Consider the following 27,238-nt stretch of genomic DNA (forward strand, 5'->3'; position numbering starts at 1 on the left):
TTCTATTTTGCATGCTTCCCTCTGGTGCAGTCCACCCATCTGACTTTTCCAGCCTTCTCACTACGCACCTTAAGAACTTATGGGTGTCTGTGGGCCCGGCTGACCTCAGAGCCAGAGACACATGCCAGATGTCTCGATTCAGACTCTAGAGAAGGAGAGGCTGCAGCAGCCTTCTAACCCACGTAACCCCCAAGTCACTCCCCAGGCTCATAAAACGATGCTGCCATGGAAAAAATCTCCATCGTGATTGTGCTTCCCTCCCGGGAACATGCCCCTCGTGATTGGAGAAAATAGGTAGGACTTATACCAAATGGAACCTTCAGGCTGATAATAGAAATACAGAGGAGTTCACCTGAGTTTCCAGATTGTTGCTGGGCCCCCTCGTCTCTCCAAAACAGTACTTCGGGTGACTTTAATTGAAGCAGTAATACATGATCATAGTAAAAACAAATTCGAATAGTACAAAAGAGGGTATAATGAAGGACAGGTTTCTTTTTCACCCAGGATTTTCAGGTTCCTCCCTCCCCAGAGGCAGCCATTGTTACCAGTTATCTTATTTATCCTTTTAGAAATACTTTTTTCAAAAAAAGAACATTGATATGTAATATAGTGTTTTGTAATCCCATTTGGGCCACTGACACCTTTGAGAATCACGTGGCAGCTGTGGATACTCATAAAATACACAAGTGAAATACCATTTCACTAGGGATGCTGGGTGTCCATGCCCCCGAAGCCTGTCTCTGATCAACGACTCATCCTCTAGATGTCTACCTGACTTTTCACATGTACAAATGCTTTGCAAAGTAACACAGTATAAATGTGAGGAGGGATGATTATTTGTGAAGAAATCTAGAGAGTACTGAGATGAAGTGATCATGAGTGAGTCTGTGGGTTCTGGGAGATACACTGTGTGTGTATGTGTGTGTGTGTGTGTGTGTGTGTGTGTGTGTGTGTGTGTCCCTAGCTCACTGTCATCAAGAGAGGTATTGATTGCAAAAAAACATTTTTTTAAGTTTATTTATTTATTTTGAGAGTGAAAGCGAGGGGTGCAGAGAGCGAGGGAGAGTCTTAAGCAGGCTCCGTGTGGGGCTCGATCACACCAATTGTGAGATCACGACCAGAGCCAAGATCAGGAGTTGGACACTCAATCGACTGAGTCACCCAGGCACCCCAAAACAATTTTTTTCCTCAGTGGTAAGTTATTTCTTTTTAAAGAAAATGCTTATTAAAAATTATTATTGTACAACTAGTGTGTTAAACATTCAAACAATCCAGAAGTATCAAGTTAAAAGAACTGCAAGTTCTGTATCCTGTTCCACGGTTCCATCCAATTGCATCTCCATGTATAATCACTGTTGGGGGTGTACATAAATGCAAGGCACACCCGTGTGCATACCTGGTGTTTCTTAATCCAAATGAGGTTACCCGTGTGCATAACATTCTGTAATTGTTTTCCAACTTAACATTATATCTTAGACACATATAGATCTACCTCATTCTTTGCATGGCTGCATAGTGTCTTATGTACGTGTGTCTGGCAAGTTCATATACAGAGAAGGATATACAATAAATCATCTGTGGTTTTTATTTGATGCTTCACTCCTACAGTGGCTCTGTCCTCAAAACTCTGGGGCCCCCACTGACTGTGGTTATACCTTACTCCTGCCCAGGACTCAAGTCTGTGAGAGAGGCCAGGGAGAAAGAATATGAGATTAAAAGTGAATGCAAGATTATGTGTGCATGATGGCCTGGAAGGAGCTCAGAACTTAGAGTCAAGGAACCTGTGTTTGAGACCTACCTCCATGCCTCCTGGCTGTGTGATCTCAAGCTTTCCCCTCCCCAAATCATTTTCTCCTTGGCTTTACCTTGGCTGGGCTGGCACCTCCCATGGGCCTTACTCAGTTTTACAGACGTTGCTCATGGTGCAAGGGCTGCGGGTGGGCGGTGGGGGTGGGGGCTGGTGTCAGGATCCCACTGGGGAGTGAGGAGCCTGTTGATCACAAGACTGGGCTCTTCCCCCTGGCTTTAGCTACTGACCTTGACAAGTTCCTTCTCCTCTGGGCTTTGGTTCCTCTCATCTGAAAAAGGAAGGTAGATCAGATTACGCAAAGGGCTCTTCCGTGTTGGAAGTTCTGTGTTGCAGAGAGAGTGGACAGTCTCAGGGAGCTGGGCACCTGGGGCAGGAGGAGGTGGCTCATAAGTACATGGCAGTCCATCCTTGTCTTCGCTTTGCCAAGGAGTGGCATGGCCTTTCCCTTTTGAATATCTGGCCTTCCTTCTGAAGAACAGACAATAAATGCTACCTGTGTATCAGGCACAGAGTAAGTCTTCACAGGGCAGTACCGTTCAGTCATGACAGGTGTAGATTCCGGACTCAAGCCATTCCTGTTTTAAAACCTGACAACTCGGGGGACCTGGGTGACTCAGTCAGTTAAGTGTCCAACTTTGGCTCAGGTCATGATCTCACGGTTTGTGAGTTCAAGCTCTGCATTGGGCTCTCTGCTGTCAGCACGGAGTCTGCTTCAGATCCTCTGTCTCCCTCTCTGTCTGCCCTTCCCCCACTATCTTTCTCTCTTGATCTCTCTCTCTCAAAAATAAATAAACATTAAAAAATTTTTTTTAAAAACCTGACAACTCACTTTAATTCTCTAGTGTCAGTTTTCTCGCTTATAAAATGGGAATAATCATGACATCATTGGTGGATTTACATTAGGTGATGAGTGCAAGCTCCTTGAGAGCAGGGACTCTCTGATCATGTTGCATCCTCAGCACCTAAAACAGCTCCTGGCACATAGTAGGTTCAATATACCTGCGTTGAAGGGCTACCGAATGGCTGCCTATTCGTTCAGTCAATTATCCCAGCCACAGTGTGAGCCAGCCAGCATTATTGACTTAGCATAATGCTAGTAGACAGCAGAGCCAGAATTCAAATCCAGATGTGTCTCCCTCCTGAGCCCACACTCTCCACTTGTGCCTTGCCACCCTATCCCGGAGGGCGCACGTCACCTATATGCCTTCTGCCTCCTGTGCTGCCTTTGATGTTCCCAGTAACTTTTTCTCCTTGGACGGAGACTGGGGAGGGAAGAAGGAAAGCAGGGTAACAGGGTGGTTACCTCTTAGAGCAGCTCTGGATGTAAGGACATGGGATGTGTCCCCTTGGGTTTAGCTCCGAATGGACACGTTCCCAGGAAGCAGTTTGTGCCTGGTTCCTTCAAGGGTGCATTTGGGTAAGTCCTGTGGTTGTTCAGGAGTTAAACATGAATCGTTCGCTGCTGCCTGCCTGTCCTGCCCTGCCTGGGTTCCTCTGTATAATTTCATTTATATCAAGCTCCTAACAATGAGAAATAGGCTGGAGAATGGAATGGAGGATAGCGTGTGAGGTCCCAGCCACCCAGCCTCCTGGGCCCCCCTCCCGTGCCCTCTGGCTAAGCTCTGCTAGTGCTTACATTTAGCAAATTAGATCAACTGAGGCTCCTGGAAAGATAAATGACCCATAGGTGCTCAGGGGAGAGCAGCTAGCAGGATTTGAGGGTGGTGATAGGGGAGGCCCCAGAAACTAGAGTCTCAGAACCCACCCCCCCCCCCCCCCCCACCATCTTCAAAGCTGGTGCTCACTATAAAGTGCTCGGGCTTGGGCCAGCTTCTCCTCCAAACCAGGCAGTCTGGGAGGATTGCAACCGTGCCACAGGGTGAGTTACCAAGGAACACAGTAGGGAGGGGAGGGAAGTGGCCTGGAGTCTTACTGCTGGAAGGACCTTTGGTGTCCTTCTGAGCCTGTGTTTCTCAAAGTGTAATCTGCTCACTCCCTGAAGCAGAATCGCCTGGGGCTTTGTGAAAAGACAGGCTCCTGCCCCCAAGCCTGGGCTGCGGGCCAAACTTCCTGAGTGTAACTGCACAGGGAATTACCGGGGGACTTGTTTACAGTGCAGAAGCTCTGGCCTACAGAATCTGAGTCTCCTCCATCTGTATTTTTAATACACTCTGTAGAATATTCTAGTAGATAGCTCTGAGAGCTCTGATCCTTGAGGTCTCTGACCCATAGGTTTGGAACTTGCTGATGGAGGCAGACGATGGAGGCAGACGGCATAGAGGTTAAGGGCATGGGGTCCAGAGTCTGCCAGACCTGGCTATCTAACTTCCCTGGGACTCAGTTTCCTCATCTATAAAATGGGACTCATGATGGTACCTTATAACACTGATGAAATGAAAGTGATGATTGTATGCACAATGCCTGGCATATGGTTAACTCTCAAAAAATGGCATCTAAAAATGAAAACTAGACTAAATGCCTCCTTTGTCTTCTTATCTCCCAGCAGACTGATATCTTACTTCAGACAGGCCAAGCACACCTCAGGGAGAGTTTCTGGTGCCTGTTACTTAACTGGGAATATCTTTCTGATCCACTCTACAAGGCTGTTGTGACAGAGGCAGTGTGAGATTATGGTTAAGGTTGTGGGAACCAGACTGCTTAGGTTCTTACTACCTGTGTGACTTTGGGTCGGTTTATTATCCTCACCTAGCCTTAGTTTCTTATTTGTACAACAGGGATAACATTTGTAAAGATCAGAAATGTTGGTGTGAATAATAAAATACTCAGCACAGTGCCTGGACTATAGCAAAGCCTCTATATAGCCACCATGATTATTATTATTCACCATGCACCAATCTTTGACTTGATCTCTGTTCTATTTGGCCCAGAGACTTGTTCAAATGATGCCTGGTCAACTACACTGGAACTTTCACTGGTTCCTGTGTGGAACTTTCCACTCACTGGGTATTATCTTCATAGCCACAAACTGATGCACACAAAACCATCATCTGATTTGCGGTCAAGCCCTCTGTTTCCAATGTTTGGAGCCATTGGGAGAAACTGAGGTGACGGGAGGGGCCTTGGTCAGTTGAGATGAGAAGAAAGCTTGGGAACAGGATGCCCGCAGTGGCTCTGCCCTCTGCCCTTTCCTGTCTGGACTCAAGAGCGGATGTGACCCTTGCTCTTCACCCCACTCCCACCCCCAGCTGTTCAGGGGGCACCTTGGGTGTCCTGCTGTGGGGCTGGTCCAGGATTGCTGCGTCAGCCTGGGTGAGGCCGACGGGAAGTCATCAGGCTCCCTGGCACCGGAGTGAGGTCAGCCAGGGATGGATTCCAGGAAGGCTGCTGCTGATCAGAGGCTGGCTCTATCTCTCCCACAAGCATCGCGGGCTCTTCCCAAAGGGCAAGACCTGGGCAGGGCTTTGATGGGGTGGAGGCGGAGGTGGAAGCCAGGACAGCCAGAGAGAGGTCCTGCCAGTTTGGAGTGGCAAAGACTGACTTGGAGATACTTTAGCTTTTGAACATTCTGGAGAGAGGAGGGCCTGAGGTTTTGGAGCTCGTGAAATGCTGCTGATGCCTCAGGACCTCTTGCTGAGCTTCTTCCTCCCCCAGAGTCCTGACGGAGTGCATTCTCTTGCTATAGTAGTCATCTCACTGCATCAAGGATAGCAAATACCTGCTATGTGGGCCTCTACTCACCCTTCCATTGATTATTTGTGATAGTGATTGATAATAAGTCATGGCACTCTTTCTCCCCTTGTGGAGATAAAGCTCTCAGAAGCCTCATTGACGTAGCAGTCCCAGGCAGCTGTGTCTAATCCATCAGTGTTAGGAACGATGAAATCTTTTTGCGCTCTCTGTTATATACTCTAGTGATTTATTCCCATGTTTAGAATCTAAGCTCCGTGGGGGCAAGCACTTTGTCTGTCTTGTTCACTTTTCCATCCTCATCAACTAGTCTGATGCCTGGCACATAGCAGGAGCTCAGGAAATACTTGTGGAATGAATGACTGCCCTCCAGTGAGCTGTGAATTACTCAAGGACAGGGATTATATCCAAATCACATCTAGTACAGATTAAGGATTCATTGAGTGAAAGAATATAATGAATGAACACATGTCCTTATTCTGAGTTCAATCGTTGTTTCTCTAACCAAGAGAAAAGAGTAATCACATGTCCTTGGTTGTGGACATCACTTCACTAAAGAGTGGCTTTGTTGTGGCTAGTAGGAATGCCATTGGTAATGCCTCTAGCTTTGGTTTCTGTACACAGAAATTTAATCCATTTAATCATCTGGAGTCCTGTTAAATTAGTAAATTATTTGCATTTACACATGGGGAAACTGAGGCTTGGAGTGATTTTATTTTTTTAAGAGGTTTGTTGAAGTCCATCTGACAGCTTAATGTTGGTGCTGAGACCAGAACTTGGGCCTCCTCACCCCTAGACCAGTGTTTCTTTTCCGGTCACCATACCATTTTTTTCTGAGTCTATAAAGTTTTGACTTTTGATTTGTCATATGCCATGTTTGAGTTTGGGAGGCTTTTGGGAATCCTGGTCTCACCATCCTTTCTATTATTAACTGTCCCAGGTGAGCCTTTTTGGAATCTTTGAGCTTTTTCATAATAAGCTTTTAAAACCTGAAATTGTGTGCCACCTTTCATATGCATGTGCATTTCTCTGGAGAGGAAGTCTAAGTTTGCATCAGATTCTCACCAGAAGTCATTATGCATGACCCATAATAAGGTTAAAAACCAACGATCAAAACCAACATGTCATTTTGCATATGGGGAAACAGGCCTGAGCAAGAGACTTTTCCAGACCATAATCTTTGACCAGAGATTCTATTTCTCCCATTGACAGAGGACTGATTATGGTGAGAAGTAACCTCAGCTACATCATCGAGCCCCTTCCTGGCAGTGAGGGCCACCACCTCATTTACAGATCTGAACATCTCAAGCTGCCCCTGGGGAACTGTGGGTTTGAGCACTACAAGTCCACCACCAGGGACTGGGTCCTTGAGTTTACGAACCAGACCAAGAAAAGACCTCGCAGGGTGAGTCTCAGTGCAAGAGTCAACCTGGGGGTAGGCTTGTCCCCTCTGAGGATCCTTACTTTGGATCCAGGGGTATTTCTAAATTAAAAGAGATGGCCAAGAAGGAGGAAATTACCTTTCTTTTATAGTCTAAGTTATCATCTTGTTCACTGCTGTGAGATACTCTTGTATTGGATGGGATGAATTGGATGGGAAAAACACTATGACATTTAAAATACCCTGAGATGCTGATTTCAGAAACTTTAAAATGTGAGAAAAGAATTTATGCCTCCCTTTTTGGAATAGCCACTTAACCATATGCACAAAATGCTTGTATTTATGTATACTGAAAATAGAGCTATGTGGTTTAAATGCTTTTTGGGAACTTGACTTTCAGCATGTTCCCTCACAGTATGTTGGCCTATGTACTAGCAAGCCCAGCTCATTACTTTTTGAATATAAAGGACTGGACTGATAGTCTCAGAGCAGCCCCAATGATAACCAAGATGGCAGGCAGAAGGTGTAGTGAGAGTAATGGCGACTGCAGCCAGAATGGCTCTAGTGCCAGGTGTAAAGTTAGTAACCAGCACTGCTTATTAACTAGCACTATTTCTTAGTAGTTTTTTTTTCAATATATGAGATTTATTGTCAAATTGGTTTCCATACAACACCCAGTGCTCATCCCAAAAGGTGCCCTCCTCAATATCTTAGTAGTTTTTCAAAATGAGGAAACGCTCATCATTTCTACAGCTCTGATCTGCATATATCTCTTTCTTAGATGAAAAGGGAAGATTTACACTCCATGAAGTACGTGGAACTTTACCTTGTGGCTGATTATGCAGAGGTAAGGGGGAGACAGGGGTTTTTGTTTTTGTTTTTGTTTTTTTACAGAAAAGCACTCTTTTGATAGCTTCCATTCCAGGCTTCAAACTACTTTGGGGGAAATGCTGAAACATTGATCTTTCCCCAGTTTGTCATGTGATTTTGGCCTTAAATCTGACCAACGGCTGTTTTCGCTATTTTGAACAGTTGGGGGGCTGGGGGGAAACAAGGAAAAATCTCTTCTGGCTCCATACATTAATCAGATAGAAAATCAGGCAACTAGTGTTATTTAGATAAACATTTCTTAAACTGAGTCTGAAGATCTTTAGGTTTTGGTGCTTAATCTTAGGGAGTCCATAAATTCTCTATAGAAATTAAAAAAAAAATTTTTTTTTTTTGCAAAGACAAAAAGTGTATTTGCAATCATCTGATTGAATATAATTTTCCAGCCCATGTGTGGGTCCGTTTTTGTAATCGTGTTCGTGCCAAATGAGAACCATGGTTCTCAAAGCATCAGCAGCATCTGGGAACTTGTGAGGTGCTAATTCTTGGGCCCCACCCCAGACCTGCTGAGTCCTAATCTATGGGACTGGGGTCCAGGAATCCAATGTTTTAACAAGCCCCCTGGGTGACTCTGTACACAGGCAAGTTTGAGAACTACTGACCTAAGGAAAAGCTGTCTGCCTAATTCTATATTTCTCAAATCATGCCAGGTTTTCATGAGCCTTGGCTTCTAAGATTTGGTGAACACTTGTCTCTCTCACTCTTTCATTTCATTTGTTCATCAGCGATATCATGATTTTCTCTTATATGTCAAGCACAGTGCTTGGCCCCAGGAGATTAAGACAGACCTGCCCCTGACATCAGAGTTTATGGTAGGAGCACAAGAACTCTATAGTTTCAAGTGTGGTAACTGCCAGGATCGGTCTTTATAGTGGATCAGAGCCAAGATAATGAGAAGTGCCCCATGGTGTGGGAATTGGGGTAAGCTCCCACGTGGTGATGTTGAAGCTGACACCTGAAGAGTGGTTTTCAGGTTTTAGAACCCATATTTGCCTAAATTCGTCATATTTCACCCCCAGTTCTCAGTTCATGTAGTGACTCACCCACAACTAAGCACATCTGGGTATGGAAAGGCACGACGAGCTGAGTACTCCCCATGTTCTAACACTGCCGCCTTGCCTGGGGATCCCCCAGAGCTCTGTCTGTCTCATTCCCCATCCAGATGGTACAGTTACCAGCTCCCCGGAAAGAACTCATCCCAAGGTGGCTTTACCTAGTCCATAATCCCAGAGCACAGATTGTGGAGCAGTGCAGGTTATGGGAAGAACACTAGGCTTCGGGCCTGAAGAGCCACCTTCAAGAGTATTAGTGGCAGGAGCAGGTGGCCTTGCACTGCCTTAAAGGACAAGGAGTTGTTAATGGGGCAGACAAGTGGAGGTGAAGGGCATTCCAGGCCAAGGGGACATCATGTTCTGCTTTGAGAAGAATTTAGCTTTGTAACTGATGTCAGTATTGGTTTCTCCAGCAGCCTTTCCTTTTTTTTTTTTTTTTTTTCTTTTCTTTTTGTTTTCCTTTCCAAAGACTGGTGTATGTGTAGGGTAGGAGAGCAGTGTGGGGAGAAAAATCTAAAGCTGATTTAAAAACCGAGGCTCCGCCGTCATGGGGAGAGGTAACAGATGCTGGCCCCTGCCCAGCAGGACTGCCTTATAGTGAGAGGGCTGCTGGAAAAGAGCTGAGTTCCTCTGACTCCAGGACATTTTTCCATTTAAGCTTTTATTAGATGATCTGAGATCATCTAATACAGTGGTCTTGAAACTTTTTTTTTTTTAGCCACAGAATCTTTTGTTCAGATGAAAGCTCCTGGTACCCTGCTGCTCTAATGTAAAGGTGGGGTGATCCTCCCCTCTGGCCCTGCACTCGCCACAGTGGAATCTTGCTTCAGGGTTCTAAAACCTACTAGGTGCGAAACTCTGGAAGCTGAAGAAGTGGGGGTGGGGTAGGTATTGGGTGGGCACCTTTAGTCTCTTGACCTTCAGGGTCACAGCAAACCCCCAAGAGGAAAAGTGGCTCCCAAGGTGCATCTAGGACTGGGGTGTGGTCTAGAGCCATCTTCCTGTTCCAGAGTAGAGAGCCTCCAGCACCAGCCTCATAGGCATTGATGATAGGCGGTGATTCGTGCAGCCTGTGGATCGGGAATATGCTCATTTCTCAGCGTCCTGGGCTTTGAATGATTCACTGGAGTGGGACGTAATCAGCCAGGCTGGGTTCACAGCCTCACAAACCCCCCGCCTCCCCACACCACTCCTTCCTGACTCCCTTTTCAAGTGATCTCTCACCCTCTGCAGGCAGAAATGTATCCCTGACAATTAATTAATCTGAGAGGTTGGGAAGACAAGGCAGGGCAGGGCTGCCTTATCTGTGATTTACAACCTGATGCTGAGACAGGCCAGGCTCCTTCTCTGGGCTCTGAACTCAGTGCAGGGAGCAGAGCCGCAGAGAGAGAGAGTTGTTGCAGTAAAAATGACCAGGCAGCTGCTCACTCCCTGGGCCTAGGTGGGAGGGCCTGGGGTGGTTCTCTGTTTATTCAGTCCTCAAGTGAAATGGGAAATCTAGGCGGGGAAAGTGCAAGATAGGATGTTGCAAGATGATGCAGGATAGTTGTAAAAACAGGCATGCAAAGTGCTTTCATATTCTGGTCAGAATGTGGGGTAGTTGGGAAAGGCCAAGTGATGATCCTGTTTTACTTCCTGTGTCACCCTAGAAAGTATTGAGATATTTCTTTCTTTAGATCAGGGGTCCGCAAATTATAGCCTATTGCCAAAACCAGCCCACCACATATTTTTGTAAATAGAGTTCTACTGGAGCAAATGCTCCCTGCTGTGTGTATTGTCCATGGCTGCTTTTGAACTGCAGTGGCACAATGGAGTAGTTGAGATGACACAGTGTGTCTGCAAAGCCTCAAATATTTACAATCTGGCCATTTGCAAAAAGTTTGCTATTCCTGCTTGAGACTTTTAGACAACATGGTACATTACTTAAACTACCGTGGTAACATCAGGCAGCTGTTTGAAGATAGGATTAATATATTTGAATATTAATATATGTGAAAAACAATGAAATCTGATGTTCAAATAAATATTCGGTAAATGCTACAACACTTTCTCTGCAGGAAGACCAATTTAGAAATGGGAAGACTCCATAAAGAGAAACTTCAGGATTCACAAGTCATAGGTCCAAGTCATGGGGCTTTGCATTAAATTTATCTCTGTAGAAGGCAACGGTGAGGTGAGATGATTGACTGTTCTGATGAGTAACAGTCCTAAGGAAGCCCAGGAAAGTCCAAAAGCAGTGGGAGAATAAGAAATGGTGGGTTTCTCCCCTGTATCATGGCTGGGACACACGCCCGTGCCAAGAAATACCCCAGAGTGTTTTATCTGGCTGTTCTTTGTGTTTTTTGCTTGGATATTTTTGCAGGATGGGGTGGAGGAAGGATGTGAAGGGTTGGAATTGAAGTAACGTATATAAGTGTGTATATAAGATAAATCACATAGGTTTTTATACAACAATAGCAGTGTACAGGACATGCCCATAATTTGCAAATTTAGGTTGCAATTGTAGCAAATTTTATCTTTACACTGTGAAGCTTTCCTTCATCATTGCAGCTGAAAGAGATCTATCCCATTCAGGCAGGAATGATAAATGCGAGGCTACACACTGAAATGTCTCCCTCCTGGTACCCATGGCAGACATTTATAATCGAGCACAGCACTCTTTCCTACTGAACCCCATGCAGTCTCAGAATTTTTGTAGAAAGGCACTGCCATCAGTCTGAGTGGCATGCCAGATGAAACCTGTTTTCCAAGGGCTTATAGTCCTGGTTGCCAGCACCCATGTGTGTCGTTCATGTGGCCTCATGCAGTATTTATGTACCCATTTTAATTGTGTACTCCTTAAATACAGAATCTGCCATTGTTGTTATTTCTGGCTCTCTTTCTGTTTTAATTTAAGGTCCTCTAGACCAGTACCAGGATCTCACACACTGTGTCCTACCTCATCCCAAACACAATGCCTTGTCATCAAAGACATTCAGCAGCTATTTGATCAGTGTTGATTGATCACATGTAGGGAGCCCTCATGAGATCCCTGTGATGGTGGCTTCATGTTGGGGTGATGACCAAAGCAAGGATCAGATTGGTCCCACTTCTAAGCCCCAATGAGAGTTTGCAGGAGACCTGGTAATTTGGAGGACAGAAGAACAGATTTGATTTCAAGGGCTGGAGGAAGATAATTCAGTTCACTACACAACTATTACATGCCTACTGTGTGCCTGGCACTGAACTGATAGTTGGGGATACCAAGATGAATGTGACCCAGGTTCTACCATCCCTGAGCTGAAACTGTATGTAGGGGCAGGGAGGAGGAAGTCATATAAAAATAACTGCTCATAGAAGACTGGAGAAAATAAAAGCTAATTGAAAGACAAGAAATGGGGCACAGGAAGGGGTCCTGGGGTCTCACCTAGCTCTGCTTATTCCATTTAGTTTCAGAAGAATCGCCGAGACCAGGATGCCACCAAACACAAGCTCATGGAGATCGCCAATTACGTTGATAAGGTGAGACCAGGTGTGTACTTTGTGGGAAAGGTGCCAGCACCTTAGAGGTGCTGCAGGGTAGGAGATCACACGGCCCCTGAGCTGCCTCGTGGATTGGTCACCCAGCCAGTTTCTGAGAGGCAATAGCAATGGTATAGAGGCTCAGGGTGGTCATGACAAAGCCCTCAACTATGTGACCTTAGCCAGGTAACTTACCTTCTTTGGTTTGCAGTTTTGTTTTGTTATGTTTTTAATTTGCAAAGTAGAGGGCGTGGCTTAAACCAATGGCCTGCAATTATTTTTGTTTTTCTGGTGGAATCCTTCTTTTAAATGAAATCTTAGGACGATGTCTAATATAAAAGTCAGACGAAAACAGACTGCTCTAAACCAAAGCAAGGGTGAGGATCTGAAGTGATGTCCTCTCGATTCTTCCCCTCACCCCTGCAATGGTTGCTGGGTAACCTAGTTTAAGAATGCTTTAAGGTTCAAAAAAAAAAAAAAAAAAAAAAAAAAAGACTGCTTTAAGGTTCTCTGAGGTTCCTTCCAGGTATAAAGCCCAGAAATTTTCTGACTTAGGGGGAGAATTGAGGTAGGTCAGCATGGGAAAAGTACAGGGCCTTAAAAGTTGAGTGGGTTGTTTTGGGCAAGCTGTATAGTCTCCATCTGTAAAATGATTCTAAAATTATTTGTCTCTTAGAAAGTCTTTGTGAATGGTTAACTTTCCTTGATCAGGCCCTTTTAAACATGTCCTTAGGAAATACCCAAATTCTTGAATTTTCCTAGAGCAGTCTGGTCGGGGACTTGGAAATACTTTATGTGAAACTGCAAACTGCAGTGGAAAAGATAAACCTCTTGATAGGCTAGTAGTAAATAGTTTTTAAAAGTAGATTTTAATATGTTTGAGGTCACAGGTCTCTCGAGAATCTGAAAACATTTATTGTATGGTTTCAGGGCACTCATAGCACTTCTGAAGCTTAATTCTGAGCCTGTTAGGGATTCATGGATCCCAAGTCTACAGGGGAAATTATTATTACTATTTTTTTGCCCACTAATAGATAAAGAAGATAACTTAAATTTTTTTTATGGATTTTCAAGCAAATTTGCTAGTGTTCTGAAGTCATCAGGTGAGAGGGTCTGGGGTCTGTGTTTTTGTTTTGGCCTAGATGGCTCCAAAAACACTGGTCAGTGACAGGTGAAAGTCAAACATCAGCATTTCCTGGAAGGAAGGACTCCAGGGACACAGTTCAGTCCTCTTTCTAGCTCTTAATTCACTCAACAATAACATTCAAGTGATTCTACATCCCAAACACTCAACATCTGGGAAAACAAGAAAAGCTTGTTTCCTGGGGGGGATACCAAGGAGGCAGATCCTGCTGTCACTCACATGACATCTATTGTTCTGGAGACTCAGCAGGTGGGAGGCCTGGCTGGGTCTCCCCTTCATGGACTCCAGCTGGTCTGGGTGGTAGAACCAGGGTTGCAGATGAAAAGTGGAAGAGAGGGGACACCAAGCCCCAGCCCTTACTCAAAGCCCCTAGCCTTGCTAGCTGGTCCCTTCCGTTGAGCACTCTTGGTTTTCTCCTCAGCAGCTGACTTTAGTCACTCCAACTGGGGTGAGGGAAGGCAAACCTACTTCTCTGAGGCTTGCTGACCCAGCTACTTGAACTGAACTGTTGTTGAACTAAAACTGGAATGAATCACACTAATTTGCTGAATCATGAACCCAGTCCAAAATGTTTTTTCCTTAACTGTGAAAAAGCCAAGTTTAAGTCCTTAAAAGCTCCCTCACGAAGCAAGTTCAAATTGGAATCCAAACCCTTTGTTTTCTGTAATGATCAACCTGGCACAAAACTGGAAAATCAAAATTTCCTTTGAAATCTACTGATATTTCACTGAATCTGGAGCCCATCTTACAGCACAACTTCCGGCGGGGGGCAAGATGATTCTCTGGATGTGTTAATATGCCAGCACTTAACCAGTGAGGGTCTTGAGTGACTCTGAGACCTGATCTGATAACCTGGGCCTTAATCCTGGCTCCACCGTCCTCCCTCTGAGACTTTGGGCAAGTTACTGACTTTTTCTAAGCTTCTGTGCTTGGTACATAGAATGTGCTTGATAAACATTGGTGTTAGGATTGTTTTTAGTTGCTGCAGCCCCCACGGGTTTTGGATTAAGATAGTATCTTCTGTTCATGTGATCCGGGTTTACATGCATTGTTTTTATTTTTTTCAAAGTTACTGCCTCAAGTGATCTCTAGGGTAGGCCAAAGAATCCCTTGAACATACGCCTTCCAGTAGCGCTTAGCTTTAAAGAAAACCCTCTTCCTGTTTACGTACGTGAGATGAAAGACACTGTGTCACAAAGGTAAGGTGTAGCTCTAATCTGAAGGATCCTGAGAGTCAGGTCTCATTTATAGACTCTCAGGCTCTTTGGGTTGGTCAGAACTCTGAAGGTTATCTGGACTTTTGCGGACCAATGCTGGCAACCTGTTTGTGGTATTGTTGACAAAGCCTGAACACCTCCAGTGATGGGAAAGGAAACTTTTGAGAATAAGCGTTCTCTCTCTACTTGTATATCATTTATACCCATTCACTTCCAAAAGGAGTGGGAGACATCACACAATAATCCATATACAATTTGGCATATCCATACAGCGAAATACTATTTAGCAATTTAAAAGAATGATAAACTGATACAGGCCATGAGATGGATGAATCTCAAAAACATGCTAAGCGAAAGAAGCCGCAGACACAAAAGACCACATATTCTGTAATTCTGTTTATAGGAAATGTCTAGAAAAGGTAGATCTATAGAGACAGAAAATAGGTTTGTGATTGTTTGGTTCTGAGGGTGAAAATGGGAAATTACTATAAATAGGCATGAGGGGCCTTATTGGTATGATGAAAATACTCTCAAATTGGATTATGGTAATCACTTTACTTCTTGGTAAATAAACTAAAAATATTGAGCTGTATACCCCCAAATGGGTGGATTTGATGGTATTTAAATTATACCTCTGCATACAAGAGGAATTTGGTATGAGAGAACTTTCTAGACACATATAAAACAGGTAAGTACCAAGTAAGGAATTGGGAGAGATGACTCCCAGGCAGCTGGACCATAGGTGCTTATTTACAGACAATGGCAGAGCTTAGCTCTGAGCTTACTCGTGACTAACTTCATTTAAAAGCTTTTTTCCTATTTTAAAATGAAAGGGGTCTTACGTGTTTTACCTACTGGATGAGCCCCACTGTAGGACTGAGTGAAACAGCGCTGATCCTATCTGTGCGTGAAAGCCCTGTACATGTTTGAAAGCAAGTCTGTGTCCTGTCCTGTCTCTAAGCTAAGTCACCCCAGCTCTGCCACCAGAATGTTGCGCATTGTGCTCGGGATCTCACTAATCCCTCCTGAAAAAATGTGAATAGCCACACCTGTTGCCTCCCTGTCCTTAGAGGAATGTGCAGAAGAGGAATCTGGTATCTGAGTGCTTAGGCTAGGAAGGGGCTTATAAATCTCAGGTGGTGCTGACGGAGGAGGCTGTGGCTTTTCTGTGTGTGTTTTCAGTTTTACCGATCCTTGAACATCCGGATTGCCCTTGTGGGCTTGGAAGTATGGACTCATGGGAATATGTGTGAAGTTTCGGAGAACCCCTACTCTACTCTCTGGTCATTTCTCAGTTGGAGGCGCAAGCTGCTCGCCCAGAAGAACCACGACAATGCACAGTTAATCACGTGAGTAGCCCTTTTCCATATAGGTTGCCTCAGCCCCGGCTGCACCCCCCTGCCTGCGGGGTGTGTGTGTGTGTGTGTGTGTGTGTGTGTGTGTGTGTGTGTATGCTGTCTGCCCTCCCCCTCCCCCCAGTGCTGAGTACTGGGAGTACTGGCCATTTTGCGTCTCTGGTCCAAATAATTACTTATTTCTCAGACCTGTGCTCTGCCCCCAGCACACCCAGCAAAATATTAAAACCCTGAGAGGCATAACAACCCCAAGAAGTGTTTACAATCTAGATGAAAAAAATTAGATTTACACATATTCAGTTGAACATCAGAACCGATTGGGTGTGTATTTGGGAGGTGACTGACTCTCATTGGCTGCTCTCAAACAGATTTTCTAAGGGGCTCACTGTGGTCTTCTTGGTGCTTTGTTTTAGTATGCATACTAATCTCCCAAAGCAGTAGCAGGAGGGAGCCTTCCTTAGGTCGTCCTACACTTTGTTCCCAGTGGCCCAGGGCTGACAGCCTGAACTCATGCAAGTGGCAGACAGTGCAGGAGCTGTGCGATTGGTGGGAGGGAGACATTGGGGTGGGGTGGGGGAGTTGTGTCAGAATATCTTCAATCCCCGAAAGAATAGACACTGTACAGGGGTCGTGGTGATACCTGATGTCCCCCTGGGGGTGATTATACGGTATTTTTAGTGTTGGCATCCAAAGGTATTCTGACACCATTATAACAAAAGGCACATACATAATAAAACTATTTTCCTTTCGTTCCCTAAAAAATCTCTCTGAATCAACAATCATTTAAACATTTGTTCACTCTTAAAAAGAAATGGAGAAATAACTACCAAAAATCTGGACTCTGATTATTCACAATGATACATTCACCTAGGAAGTTTTTGGGTTTTGCCTGAATTTTGGAAGCCTGATGTCCTGCTTTGGGAAAGATCTTGAATCCAGTAGGACTTCCTTAGAGCTATGTCTAAGTTTATAAAATAACCTGTGGGGTTTCATATAAATTTGCATGTATTTTATGTATTCTTTTCTTATAATCTTTATTTTTAATTTTTTAAGTTTATTTATTTATTGTAAGAGAGAGACAGAAAGAGGGAGAGAGAGAGGGAGACAGAGGATTCAAAGCAGGCTTTGCTCTGACAGCAGAGAGCCCAATGTGGGGCTTGAACTCACAAACAGTGAGGTCATGACCTGAGCTGAAATGGGATGCTCAACTGACTGAGCCACCGAGGCACCCCTCTTTAATTTTGTTTAATGTGTATTTATTTTGAGAGAGAGAGTGGCTGGAGGGGTAGAGAGAGGGAGAGAATCCCAAGCAGGCTTCATGCTGTCAGCTCAAAGTCCAAGTTGGGGCTTGATCCCACAAACCATGGGATCATGACCTGAGCCAAGACCAAGAGTGGGATGCTCAACCAACTGAGCCACCCAGGCACCCCTATTTTATGTATTCTTTTGCAGATTGTTTCTCTGAAGAAGAATTTGGCTTCAATACAGCAGACAGTTATTAAGTACACCCTATGTGTCAGATTCTATGCTAAGTTCTGGTGACCCCAAAATAAATAAGGCCATCTTGGCTCTCAAAGATATCATGGTCTAGATGAGAAGACAAACATGACAATATGAAAGTACCACATAATGAATTTCTCTGTAGACCTTTAAATAAATTACATATTTATAGCATGCATGAGAATACCAGTGTTTTATTCATCCCTTCTCCCCTGCCCTGGATGGATACAGCTGAGAGAGGGATGTATTGAACTGGGGGAATGTAGCTGGCTGTTGGAAGATTAGGATCACAAATTGCAAAACAAAGGCAGAAACAGCTCATCTTTGCACCCAGCTGCACTTTGTGAGGCTCCTGATGGGACACATCTGTTTCCTTGGCTCGAAGTGATGTGGAAATGAAGCATCAGCCCCCACAGCTGCTGCCCAATCCCCCCACCCTACCCCCATATGCATACCACAGAGCCGGGGATATGGCACAGGACCCTGGCAGCTGGCGGAAGTGGTCATGAGTCACTTCAGCATCAGAACCTGTGCCACTCTTCCTTCAACCCCTCCCTCTGACCTTTTCCTCTGCAGCAGGAATGGGATGCAGCTTTACAAGACCTGCCCATTTCCTTCCAGGGAATGGGCATATTTGTGGGAAAAAGGGACCTTTTGCTCTTTCCACTTCTCTAGAGCAGTAAGAGAATAGGTGAGAGGAAGCAAGAGGTGTGGTGACCTGGAAGTTGTCCAGTTGGCTTAGAATACCAGGATCTCTCTCCTTGGGAGTGATCTGGAGATGTCAGCAGGGCCAAGGAACAACCGTGATGGCCACCTGCTCCTGGGCACAGTGGAACAGCCCTCTCAACTCCCATCTGAATGGCCTTCTCTTGTTCCCTCGTCCAGGGGTATGTCCTTCCACGGCACCACCATTGGGCTGGCCCCCCTCATGGCCATGTGCTCCGTGTACCAGTCTGGAGGAGTCAACATGGTGAGTTGATCAGCCAATATATTGATGCTGCAGAAGGCAGAAAACTGCCTCATAGGATAGGAGGTCATCTTGTGAAAAAAAATTTATATTTATTATTTCAGGAAAAACAGTTGATCAAGTAGGGAAGTTACTTAAAATTTTTTTAAAATGTTTTATTTATTTTTGAGAGAAAGAGAGAGACAAACTATGAGCAGGGGAGGGGGAGAGAGAGACACACACAGAATCCGAAGCAGGCTCCAGGCTCCGAGCTGTCAGCCTAGAGCCTGACACGGGACTCAAACTCATGAACTGTGAGATCATGACCTGAGCCAAAGTCGGACGCTTAAGTGACTGAGCCACCTAGGTGCCCCTAGTAAGGCAATTGTTTAAAATGAAGTCATTAAGTTCTAAGAGATGGAGGTACCCAAGGATGAATTTTCATTTACTTATTTTTTTTAGTCAATTTTTTATTAGAGTGAGAGTGGGGTGTGAGTGGTGGAAGGGAACAGAGGGAGAGAGAGAACCCCAAGCAGGCTCCACACTGTCAGCAGAGCCTGCATGAGACTTGATCTCACAACCCTGAGATCATAACCTCAGGTGAAATCAAGGGTCAGATGTTTAACCAACTGAGCCACCCTTGTGCCCCTGAATTTTCGTTTATTATACTTTATCCCCAATTTTCAAACTCAAGAAAAAACTGTAAGTGATTATGTTACATCCGGTGATGTCACTAGATCCCTCATGTGTTCCAAACCAGGGGCTGGAGAATAGTAAGATAATGGAGATAAATATTATTTATCCTAGGTCTTGTGTTTTTATGCCTGTCATTATGAAACAAGAGCTTGTCTCAAAGTCCTGGTTAGGAAATTACTGCCTTCTTTTGAAATTCCCTCTGGCTTTGTGGGACTGTTTTGAATATTCATTTCTAACCTGTGGGGAGTTTGTCCACCCATCTGTTTGTCCACCCCTTTATCCATCCCGTATTTATACACAGATGTAGCATGACAGTTAAAAGCACAGGCTTTCATAACCAAGCTTGTATGTGCTGATCGTGGCATCAGTGGAGAGCTTTGAGGCCCGGCTAAGAAAAGACAGGAATAGGGAGTAAGGAGAGCTGTCTTCTTGACCTGAACTCTCCCCTTGGGCAGGACCACTCTGAGAATGCCATTGGCGTGGCTGCCACCATGGCCCACGAGATGGGCCACAACTTCGGCATGAGCCATGATTCTGCGGATTGCTGCTCGGCCAGCGCAGCTGATGGCGGGTGCATCATGGCAGCTGCCACTGGGTGAGTCAAGCAGCAAGGTGAGGAGAGCAAGAGCGTGTGAGGATGGTACAACACAAGTGTTCCTCCCAGTTGGCCCTAAGAGCCTCTGTTATACCTCTTGTGGGGGCCTTGGAGAGAAGTGCGGTTGACAACAAAGACCTTGGAAGAGAACCAGGAAAGTAAATGTGTGCGAGGAGCACTAGGTCTGTAGCAGGCGATTTGGTGCTGGTGAAACCCTAGACAGACTTCATTTCTGTCTTAGGGTCTTTAGCTGTAAAATTGGCTCGACCACATGTGTCTTTTTCACTTCATGAATTTTTGAAGAGGACCCATTTTGAACAGCCCCAAAACTTAAGTCCCTCTGTCCCAAGGGAATTTGGGCAGTGGTGACTGAAAGTTCTGAGGTAGCCTCCACAACAAGAGAAAGGAAGGGGAGCATCCATGCCCACATAATGACTCCTCAGGGAATTTACAGACTGCATGTACCATGAGGAAGAAGAACAAGCCAGCTCTGTCTCCCTGTATTTTACAGTGAAGGATTTTTTTAACCCAAGCCTTTGAGAGAGAATTCTGGTAGCAGCCACAACTCTTAGTCACAACTCTTAATATTTAGTATCTGGGCTCATACGATGGAGAGCACTGGGTTCTTCTAAGACCTGAGTCACTCTTTGGAAGGCATCATGATGGGAGTTTGTGCTCTCTGTACCCCAAACCATTAGAGCCTGCTTGTGCTTCTTAGAGAACGGTGTTCCAGTGTCTCCAAGAGGAAATGCAGTTTTCTTGGAGTTTCATTGCCAGTGTTTGTCCGTCACTTCTTAGCTGTGACATACAAAGGATGATGTTGACATGCAGGATACAACTCCATGGGTCATGCTCAAATCCCTAAGAGCTCATGGTTAAGTTTATCCCGTTCTCAATCTAAAAAGCATATTTGTAGTCATATGGTTGAGAGTTATATTAATTATGACTCTAATTCATTTTTAAACTATATGCAAATATACTACTAAAGTAGTTTAAAAACTACTAAAGTAGTTTAAAAACTGTTGGCAACAAATTCCTTGTGACACAGCTGACAACTGAAGGGGACCCTCCACTGTTTAACTTTTTTTTTTTTTTTTTTAATGTTTTTATTTATTTTGAGACAGAGAGAGGCAGAGCATGAACAGGCGAGGGTCAGAGAGAGAGGGAGACACAGAATCCAAAGCAGGCTCCAGGCTCTGAGCTGTCAGCACAGAGCCTGACGCGGGGCTCGAACTCACAGACCGTGAGATCATGACCTGAGCCAAAGTCGGACGCCTAACTGACTGAGCCACCCAGGCGCCCCAAGCTTTTAATTGGTTTGGAGAATTAGATAACTCTTCCTTTAGACTCACATTGCGGTACTGACCTGCCACTAGAGAATATATGACTTCTGATTCTTTTTTTCCAATAGCAGGACTCAGAACCTTTCATGATCTTGTGGTAAAAACTATCCATTTGTGGATTGGCTGGTTGAGTTTGGAGTGTTGCCCTGCATCCTTAGAATAGAGGTCATCAGATCACTGACCTAATGAAGAAATCTAACCCATGATCTTGGCCTTTTTTGGTTTGGTCTTTTGTCCCAAGAAAATCTCCGGTTAATATCAGCTTTAGGAAAAATTTGAGTTGGCTAGTATTTTATTCAGCTCTAAGGCTCGGACCTATTGTAACACATTCATAACCCTTTATTTATTTCAACCCCTTCCTACAAAGGGCAGAAATCGCTGCTTCTGATTCTCAAATACCTCCTCCATGCACAGTGAGGGGGAAAAAAAAGAACATTATGGGGTGGTTAATATTTCTTAATGCTTAGAAAAAATTGTAAGATAATGTATCAGTGATGTTCTGAGGGAACAGAATGCATGTAGGAGACTATAGGGGTCTGAGTCTAGGTGGAATCAGCCTTATGGGCAGCAGGATTAACACTGTTCTGGCTGCTTGATGCCCAGATTCCCAACTAACTCCACCCTTATTCTCTGCCAGGCACCCCTTTCCAAGAGTGTTCAATAGATGCAACAGGAAGGAGCTGGACAGGTATCTACAGTCAGGCGGTGGGATGTGTCTCTCCAATATGCCAGACACCAGGACGCTGTATGGAGGCCGGAGGTGTGGGAATGGGTACCTGGAAGATGGGGAAGAATGTGACTGTGGGGAGGAAGAGGTAAGGTGTCTTCGTAGTGCTAGTGGGAAGGGAAGAATGTTCATTGGTTTTAAATCTTAAAGTCAAAGAGAATGCAACTGAACACTTCTTAGTCATAGGCATCTCCCACATACACATGGCTATCAAAGACCCTATCACAAATAAGATGTGGAAAGTAAGCTTTCAATAGGGACCATTTATGTAGACTCTCTCAGTTTGAGGTTGGCACTGTTGGTGTCCAAGTCAGGGTGGAGTTCTTCCTGTGAGAGTGTGGTCTAACCAAAACCCATAATCTCCCCAGTAGAGTTACAGATGGCCTCCTTGGTCCTCCAGCTGCACGGAATTTCTTCTGGAGGCCACATAGCTGGATATATGAACTTGAACCTGGGCTTTGAGGTTGCTTAAAATAACAAGCTTGCACTTGCTAAATTCTCATTATGTACTGTGTATCCTGAAGAAGAGGTAATTGAAAGGAGCTGTAGGAAGTACCGTTAGGTCTGGAAAGGGCTTCTAGGAGGAAGAAGGAACAGAACTGTTTGTGTATGGGCTCGTTCCTTCCTTCTGATCTTCCAGATGAGTCGAGGGCATGCAGCATAGCTCTATCATTTTTGGCAGATGTGTGTTGTTCTGCAAAAAGCAGAACTGGATACTTTCATGTCTATTTTTTGAAGGATGAAATATGTACGTTAACATATGCAAAACAGTAAAGTGTGGAGGGGAGACTGAGGGTGTGTGTAAGACTGATTTTATAGCCTTCTCTATGGTTTGATTTTTGTTCTTAACGTCAGCACGTAACTTTCATAATAAATCAAGAATTATTTAAAGGCTCTGCCACTTTCACCACCATAGTTCAAAGAGATCAGTCCAGACCCATCAGAAAGGAGGGAGTTGCCCCTCTCCATCATCATGGAGGGTCTAGTGGGGTTGAGGAACAGTCCATGAGTGTGCTCAGCCACTTGGCTTATATTCAGAGCAGCTGCTTATTCAGCAAATATTTACTGAGTGTGGGATACTATGTTGGGTGCTAGGGATAGGATGGATAGCAAAAATAGATGTGGTTCCTGTCCTTGTGGAACACATCGTCTATTGGAGGAAACACACACTGACCAAATAATTGCGAAAGTGTATGAGTACAATCCGTGCTAAGGGCTTAGGAGGGCCAATGCCATTGTGCTGTGAGCACTTGCAGTATGAGAGGAGCTGCTCTACTCAGGTAGGAGTGTGACTTCTGGAGTTACTAAGGAGGACAAGGAGAGAAGGCACATTTCAGCTAGAGGAGGAAGCATGCCCTGAAGCGGGAGAAGCACAGTCTGCCTGGGGCCCAGGATGGTAGGAGATTAATGGAAGGAAAGTGTCCTTATTCCTTCTCCTAGGGAAACAAGCAGATGGGCCTTGTAGTCAGGCATGGGATGCATGCCTCCAACATGCTACACCTGGACCATTATGGTTATGATATGGTTCATAAGCATGGGACAAACCCCAGGCAGACATGGCTTGAATTCAGCTTCAGCACTTGCCGGGTGTGTGCCTTGACCAGCCATAGGACCTGTCTGAGCTGCATTTCCCCGTCTATGAATTGGGAGCAATCCTGCCTCACAAGGCTGTGATGGACCTGTGCATATGGAGCCTGGCACATTGTCAAGAAATGGTTTAGAATAGGCCTATGAACATAGTAGGAGTGGGATAAGGACACTTAGAGTCATTGGGGTGTCTCATCATCTTTTTAAGTCTCATGCTATACATCAGCAAATCAGGACCCATAAGGCAAGAAGGAAGAGAGGAGAACATGGAACCCCTGGAGATCTTCTTTCCCAGAAAGGTCTGGGCCAGTGCGGGTTGAGGAAGAGCTGCAGATAGTGAGAGAAGTCTGAGGAAGCAGGCCCCAGGACTGACATAAACTGTGTTCGGAAGTTGTTCCCGCATGCCCTTGCTTTTGATGGCCATTTTTTAAATGGGATTAAAGCCCCTGGGAATGTGTGGGGACACAGGGGGCAGCAATAGAAGACAGGGTCTCTGACTGTTCTATTGGGGATGAGAAAAATCTCAGTATTCCTATGTAGTATAAGTTTATGCTACAAATCATGTTTTTGAAGATTATAGGATTTTAGGAAGAAATGTACATATTGTATTACGTTAAAAAGCAGTATGGATACTAGGATTTTGCAAAATAAGTATGTATCTATATATGTGAAAGGGAAAAGGCCTGGGTAAATATTCACACTCAAAATGTAGTTGTGTCTGAGTTGTGATGTTATTGATGATTATGCATTTGTGTATTTTCTGTGATCAGTATACATTGCCTTAATGATAAACTTATAAAGTGAAATTATTGGTAAAGACTTTCTGGGGAGCTTGGGCCCCAGGGGCATATGGGGGAGGGGTGAGGAAATGTGGGAGGTGGGTGAGAGGCCTCACCCCACCCTGACCCCTGTTTCCCTGCCCTGCTGTCCCCGAGGCTCATGGCCACTCCCCTTTGCCTCCTTAGGAATGTAACAACCCTTGCTGCAATGCCTCTAATTGCACCCTGAGAGAAGGCGCGGAGTGTGCCCACGGTGCCTGCTGTCACCAGTGTAAGGTAGGAGGTCCTCCCCACTGCCCCCTGCCCGGGGTTCTGACCGGACAGCCCAGTGCTCTGCTGGGAGCTGGTGGCCAGAATTCAGCCTCCATGGTGGGGAAGTGATGGCATCAAAGTTTCAGAAACATGGAGCTGGGATGCCACTTGGTCCAAGTTTACCATTTCCTATGCCATGCCTCACTGGGTTCAAATCAGCTCAGAGGGCTGTACCACCTGGAAGATGGGAGATTTTTCTTCAAAAAATAAGTGTCCAGGGGGTACCTGCGTGGCTCAGTTGGTTAAGTGTCTGACCCTTGATTTCAGCTCAGGTCATGATCTCTCGGTGAGATCAAGCCCTGGCTCAAGCTCTGCACTGGCAATGTGGAGCCTGCTTGGGATTGTCTATCTCCCTCTCTCTCTGCCTCTCTCTCTCAAAATAAGTAAACTTAAGAAAAAAGACACACTTAATATTTATAATGTCGCAGAAATATTAATGTGTTTGGTTATAAAGTATAACCCCAGGCCCTGCTGGAGGTTATATAATATACATATGTAATGAAGGCATGTATATACATATACTTACATGTGTATGTACATATGTGTTATGTCTGCTTTCTGAAATCTGAGGAGTCTGAGCCCATCTGGCCCCAAAGTTTTGGCTAGGAATTGTGGACTTAATGTTTCCACTTACCAGTTGCTAAGTGCTCATTATGTGCTAGATGCTGTTCAAGTGCTCTATTTGAATGCATTCATTCTAACAATCCCATGAGAAAGTTATTATCCCCATTTACTCTGTCCTAGCCCAGAGAGGTTAAGTAGCTGCCCCAGGTCCCACTGCTGATTAAGGAGCTGGTATTTGAATCTAGGCAGGCTGGCTCCAGGTGGGTCCTCTCCATCTCCATCCTGCTCCTTGGTGGTAGAGATTTGTCCTGCGTCTTCCTCCTCCACACACGGCCAGTGCCGACCCTTGCAGCTGAGGCTCCATGCTTTTGCCAAGCTGCTCAGCTGGGCCCATTCTCTGCCTTCTCTCTCCCCTGTGTGGGGTCGCCTGGAAGTAGGGAGGGCATTATTCTCAGATGCACCTTTCCTTGCAGGCCTGGGGAAACTCACCATTAGGTTTGACTCTAGAGTAGACCTGGTGTCTCCCCATGGAGGTTGTGCTGGGCGGGGCCCTTTGAGTCTTGGACGTTGGCTTGAAGAATAAGTATGTATGGACAGTGCCCATTCAGTTTGAGTCTCAGAAAGGATTCTCTGGAGAGAAGCGTGTGCAGAAAGATGAGGCTTAGAGTCTGAGACCTTCAGTCCAAGCTCTGGTAATGCAATTTGGTGGCAGCCTACTAACCATCTGAGTCTAGGCACATTATCTGACCACCCAGTGGAAGGGAAGCTGAAAAATTCAAAGGGAAGCTGGAAACTTAGTCTTTACCATTTGCCCAAGGTGTGCTATTGATTGGGTTATTTTATCTTCAGAAAGAGGCAAATAGCAGCTTCTGCCTCATGGATATTGTGAGGATCACATAGGATAAGTATGTGTAACTTAGCCCAGTGCTTGGCTCCATAATGGGGATATATTATTGCTAAAGTGCTTTGTAAACTCAGAGATGTTGTGAATACTAGCTTAGTGTATGTATGTGCATGTGTGGACACACATTTGTGTGTATATATTAGTGGGCCTGGCTCTTCAGCCACTTACTACCCATGAGACTTTTGATACATTGCTTAACCTCATCTGCCTCAGGTTTCATCATCTGTAAAATAGGGATAATTATATCATATTACCTAGGACTCTCATGAAAAGTAAATGAGGGAATATTTGTACTGGGCACTTACATGGGAGCTCCATAAAAGTAGCTGTTATTAGTAAAGCAGTTTACTTAGTAAACTGTAAATTGTCGCATATATATTATTCTTATCTACTTCTTTTTTTTTTTCTTACCTACTTCTTAAAACTTAGAAGAGAAAATGAGCTAGCATTTGTGAAAACACCATGAAAACTCTGAGTCGTTATTCATATTGTAAGGCTGATGATGATGATTTGAGCTAACGAGGTCATGCAAAATAACGGTCTCTGGAATAATGGAAATGGGGAATTGTGTTCCACAAAAGTGATGCTCACGAATCCTTTGCTGTAGGGTTGAGGGCCTGTGGGAAATTGACTGTTTTTTCCCCTCTCCTTCCTCGGTCCAGCTGCTGGCCCCTGGGACCCTGTGCCGTGAACAGGCACGGCAGTGTGATCTCCCAGAATTCTGCACGGGCAAGTCTCCCCAATGCCCCACCAACTTCTACCAGATGGACGGCACTCCCTGTGAGGGCGGCCAGGCCTACTGCTACAATGGCATGTGCCTCACCTACCAGGAGCAGTGCCAGCAGTTGTGGGGGCCTGGTAAGGACTCTCCTACAGAGAATGTCCCTCCTCCTGCCTCACCACTTCCAAGCCAGCCTCCCCCTTCATGCCCTCAGCATAGCTTAGATCCTTGGTTTCAAAATCGCATCTCTAGATACTCCCTTTTTATTTCCCCTTGACTCAGGGTAGGCTTTCAGAGAGAGACAGTGGACAGTGTTCTTCCTAGTTCCTTGATGCTTTAAATTCTCATAGTGGGTAAATGCGTAAGAACAAACCAACAGAAGAATGCGCAGATCATGGAGACAGAAAAGGAAATGCAAATGACCCTTAGCTATGAAAAGATATTTAACCTCACTCATATTAAGCAGATTATAACTACTATGAAATGAGATTTTTCATATATCAGATTGACAAAGACTGAAAAATTAACATAATTATTTAATTAATTAAATTAATTTAATAATTATTAT

The 27,238-nt window shown here is 44.9% G+C and overlaps 1 protein-coding gene across 1 annotated transcript in view; it reads left to right on the forward strand.

The window, feature by feature from the left end:
* Positions 1–27,238, forward strand: part of ADAM19 (ADAM metallopeptidase domain 19) — an 81,222-nt gene that overhangs the window by 40,809 nt on the left and 13,175 nt on the right. Inside the window, exons 6-14 of the mRNA XM_042948327.1 lie at positions 6,671–6,863; positions 7,621–7,686; positions 12,209–12,280; positions 15,824–15,990; positions 18,382–18,466; positions 19,594–19,733; positions 21,714–21,891; positions 24,356–24,445; positions 26,612–26,807. Of these exons, the coding sequence (XP_042804261.1) occupies positions 6,671–6,863; positions 7,621–7,686; positions 12,209–12,280; positions 15,824–15,990; positions 18,382–18,466; positions 19,594–19,733; positions 21,714–21,891; positions 24,356–24,445; positions 26,612–26,807 (1,187 nt within the window). The remainder of the gene's footprint in view (positions 1–6,670; positions 6,864–7,620; positions 7,687–12,208; positions 12,281–15,823; positions 15,991–18,381; positions 18,467–19,593; positions 19,734–21,713; positions 21,892–24,355; positions 24,446–26,611; positions 26,808–27,238) is intronic.

This window comes from Panthera leo, chromosome A1, assembly GCF_018350215.1.
Source record: "Panthera leo isolate Ple1 chromosome A1, P.leo_Ple1_pat1.1, whole genome shotgun sequence".
Taxonomy (NCBI): domain Eukaryota; kingdom Metazoa; phylum Chordata; class Mammalia; order Carnivora; family Felidae; genus Panthera; species Panthera leo.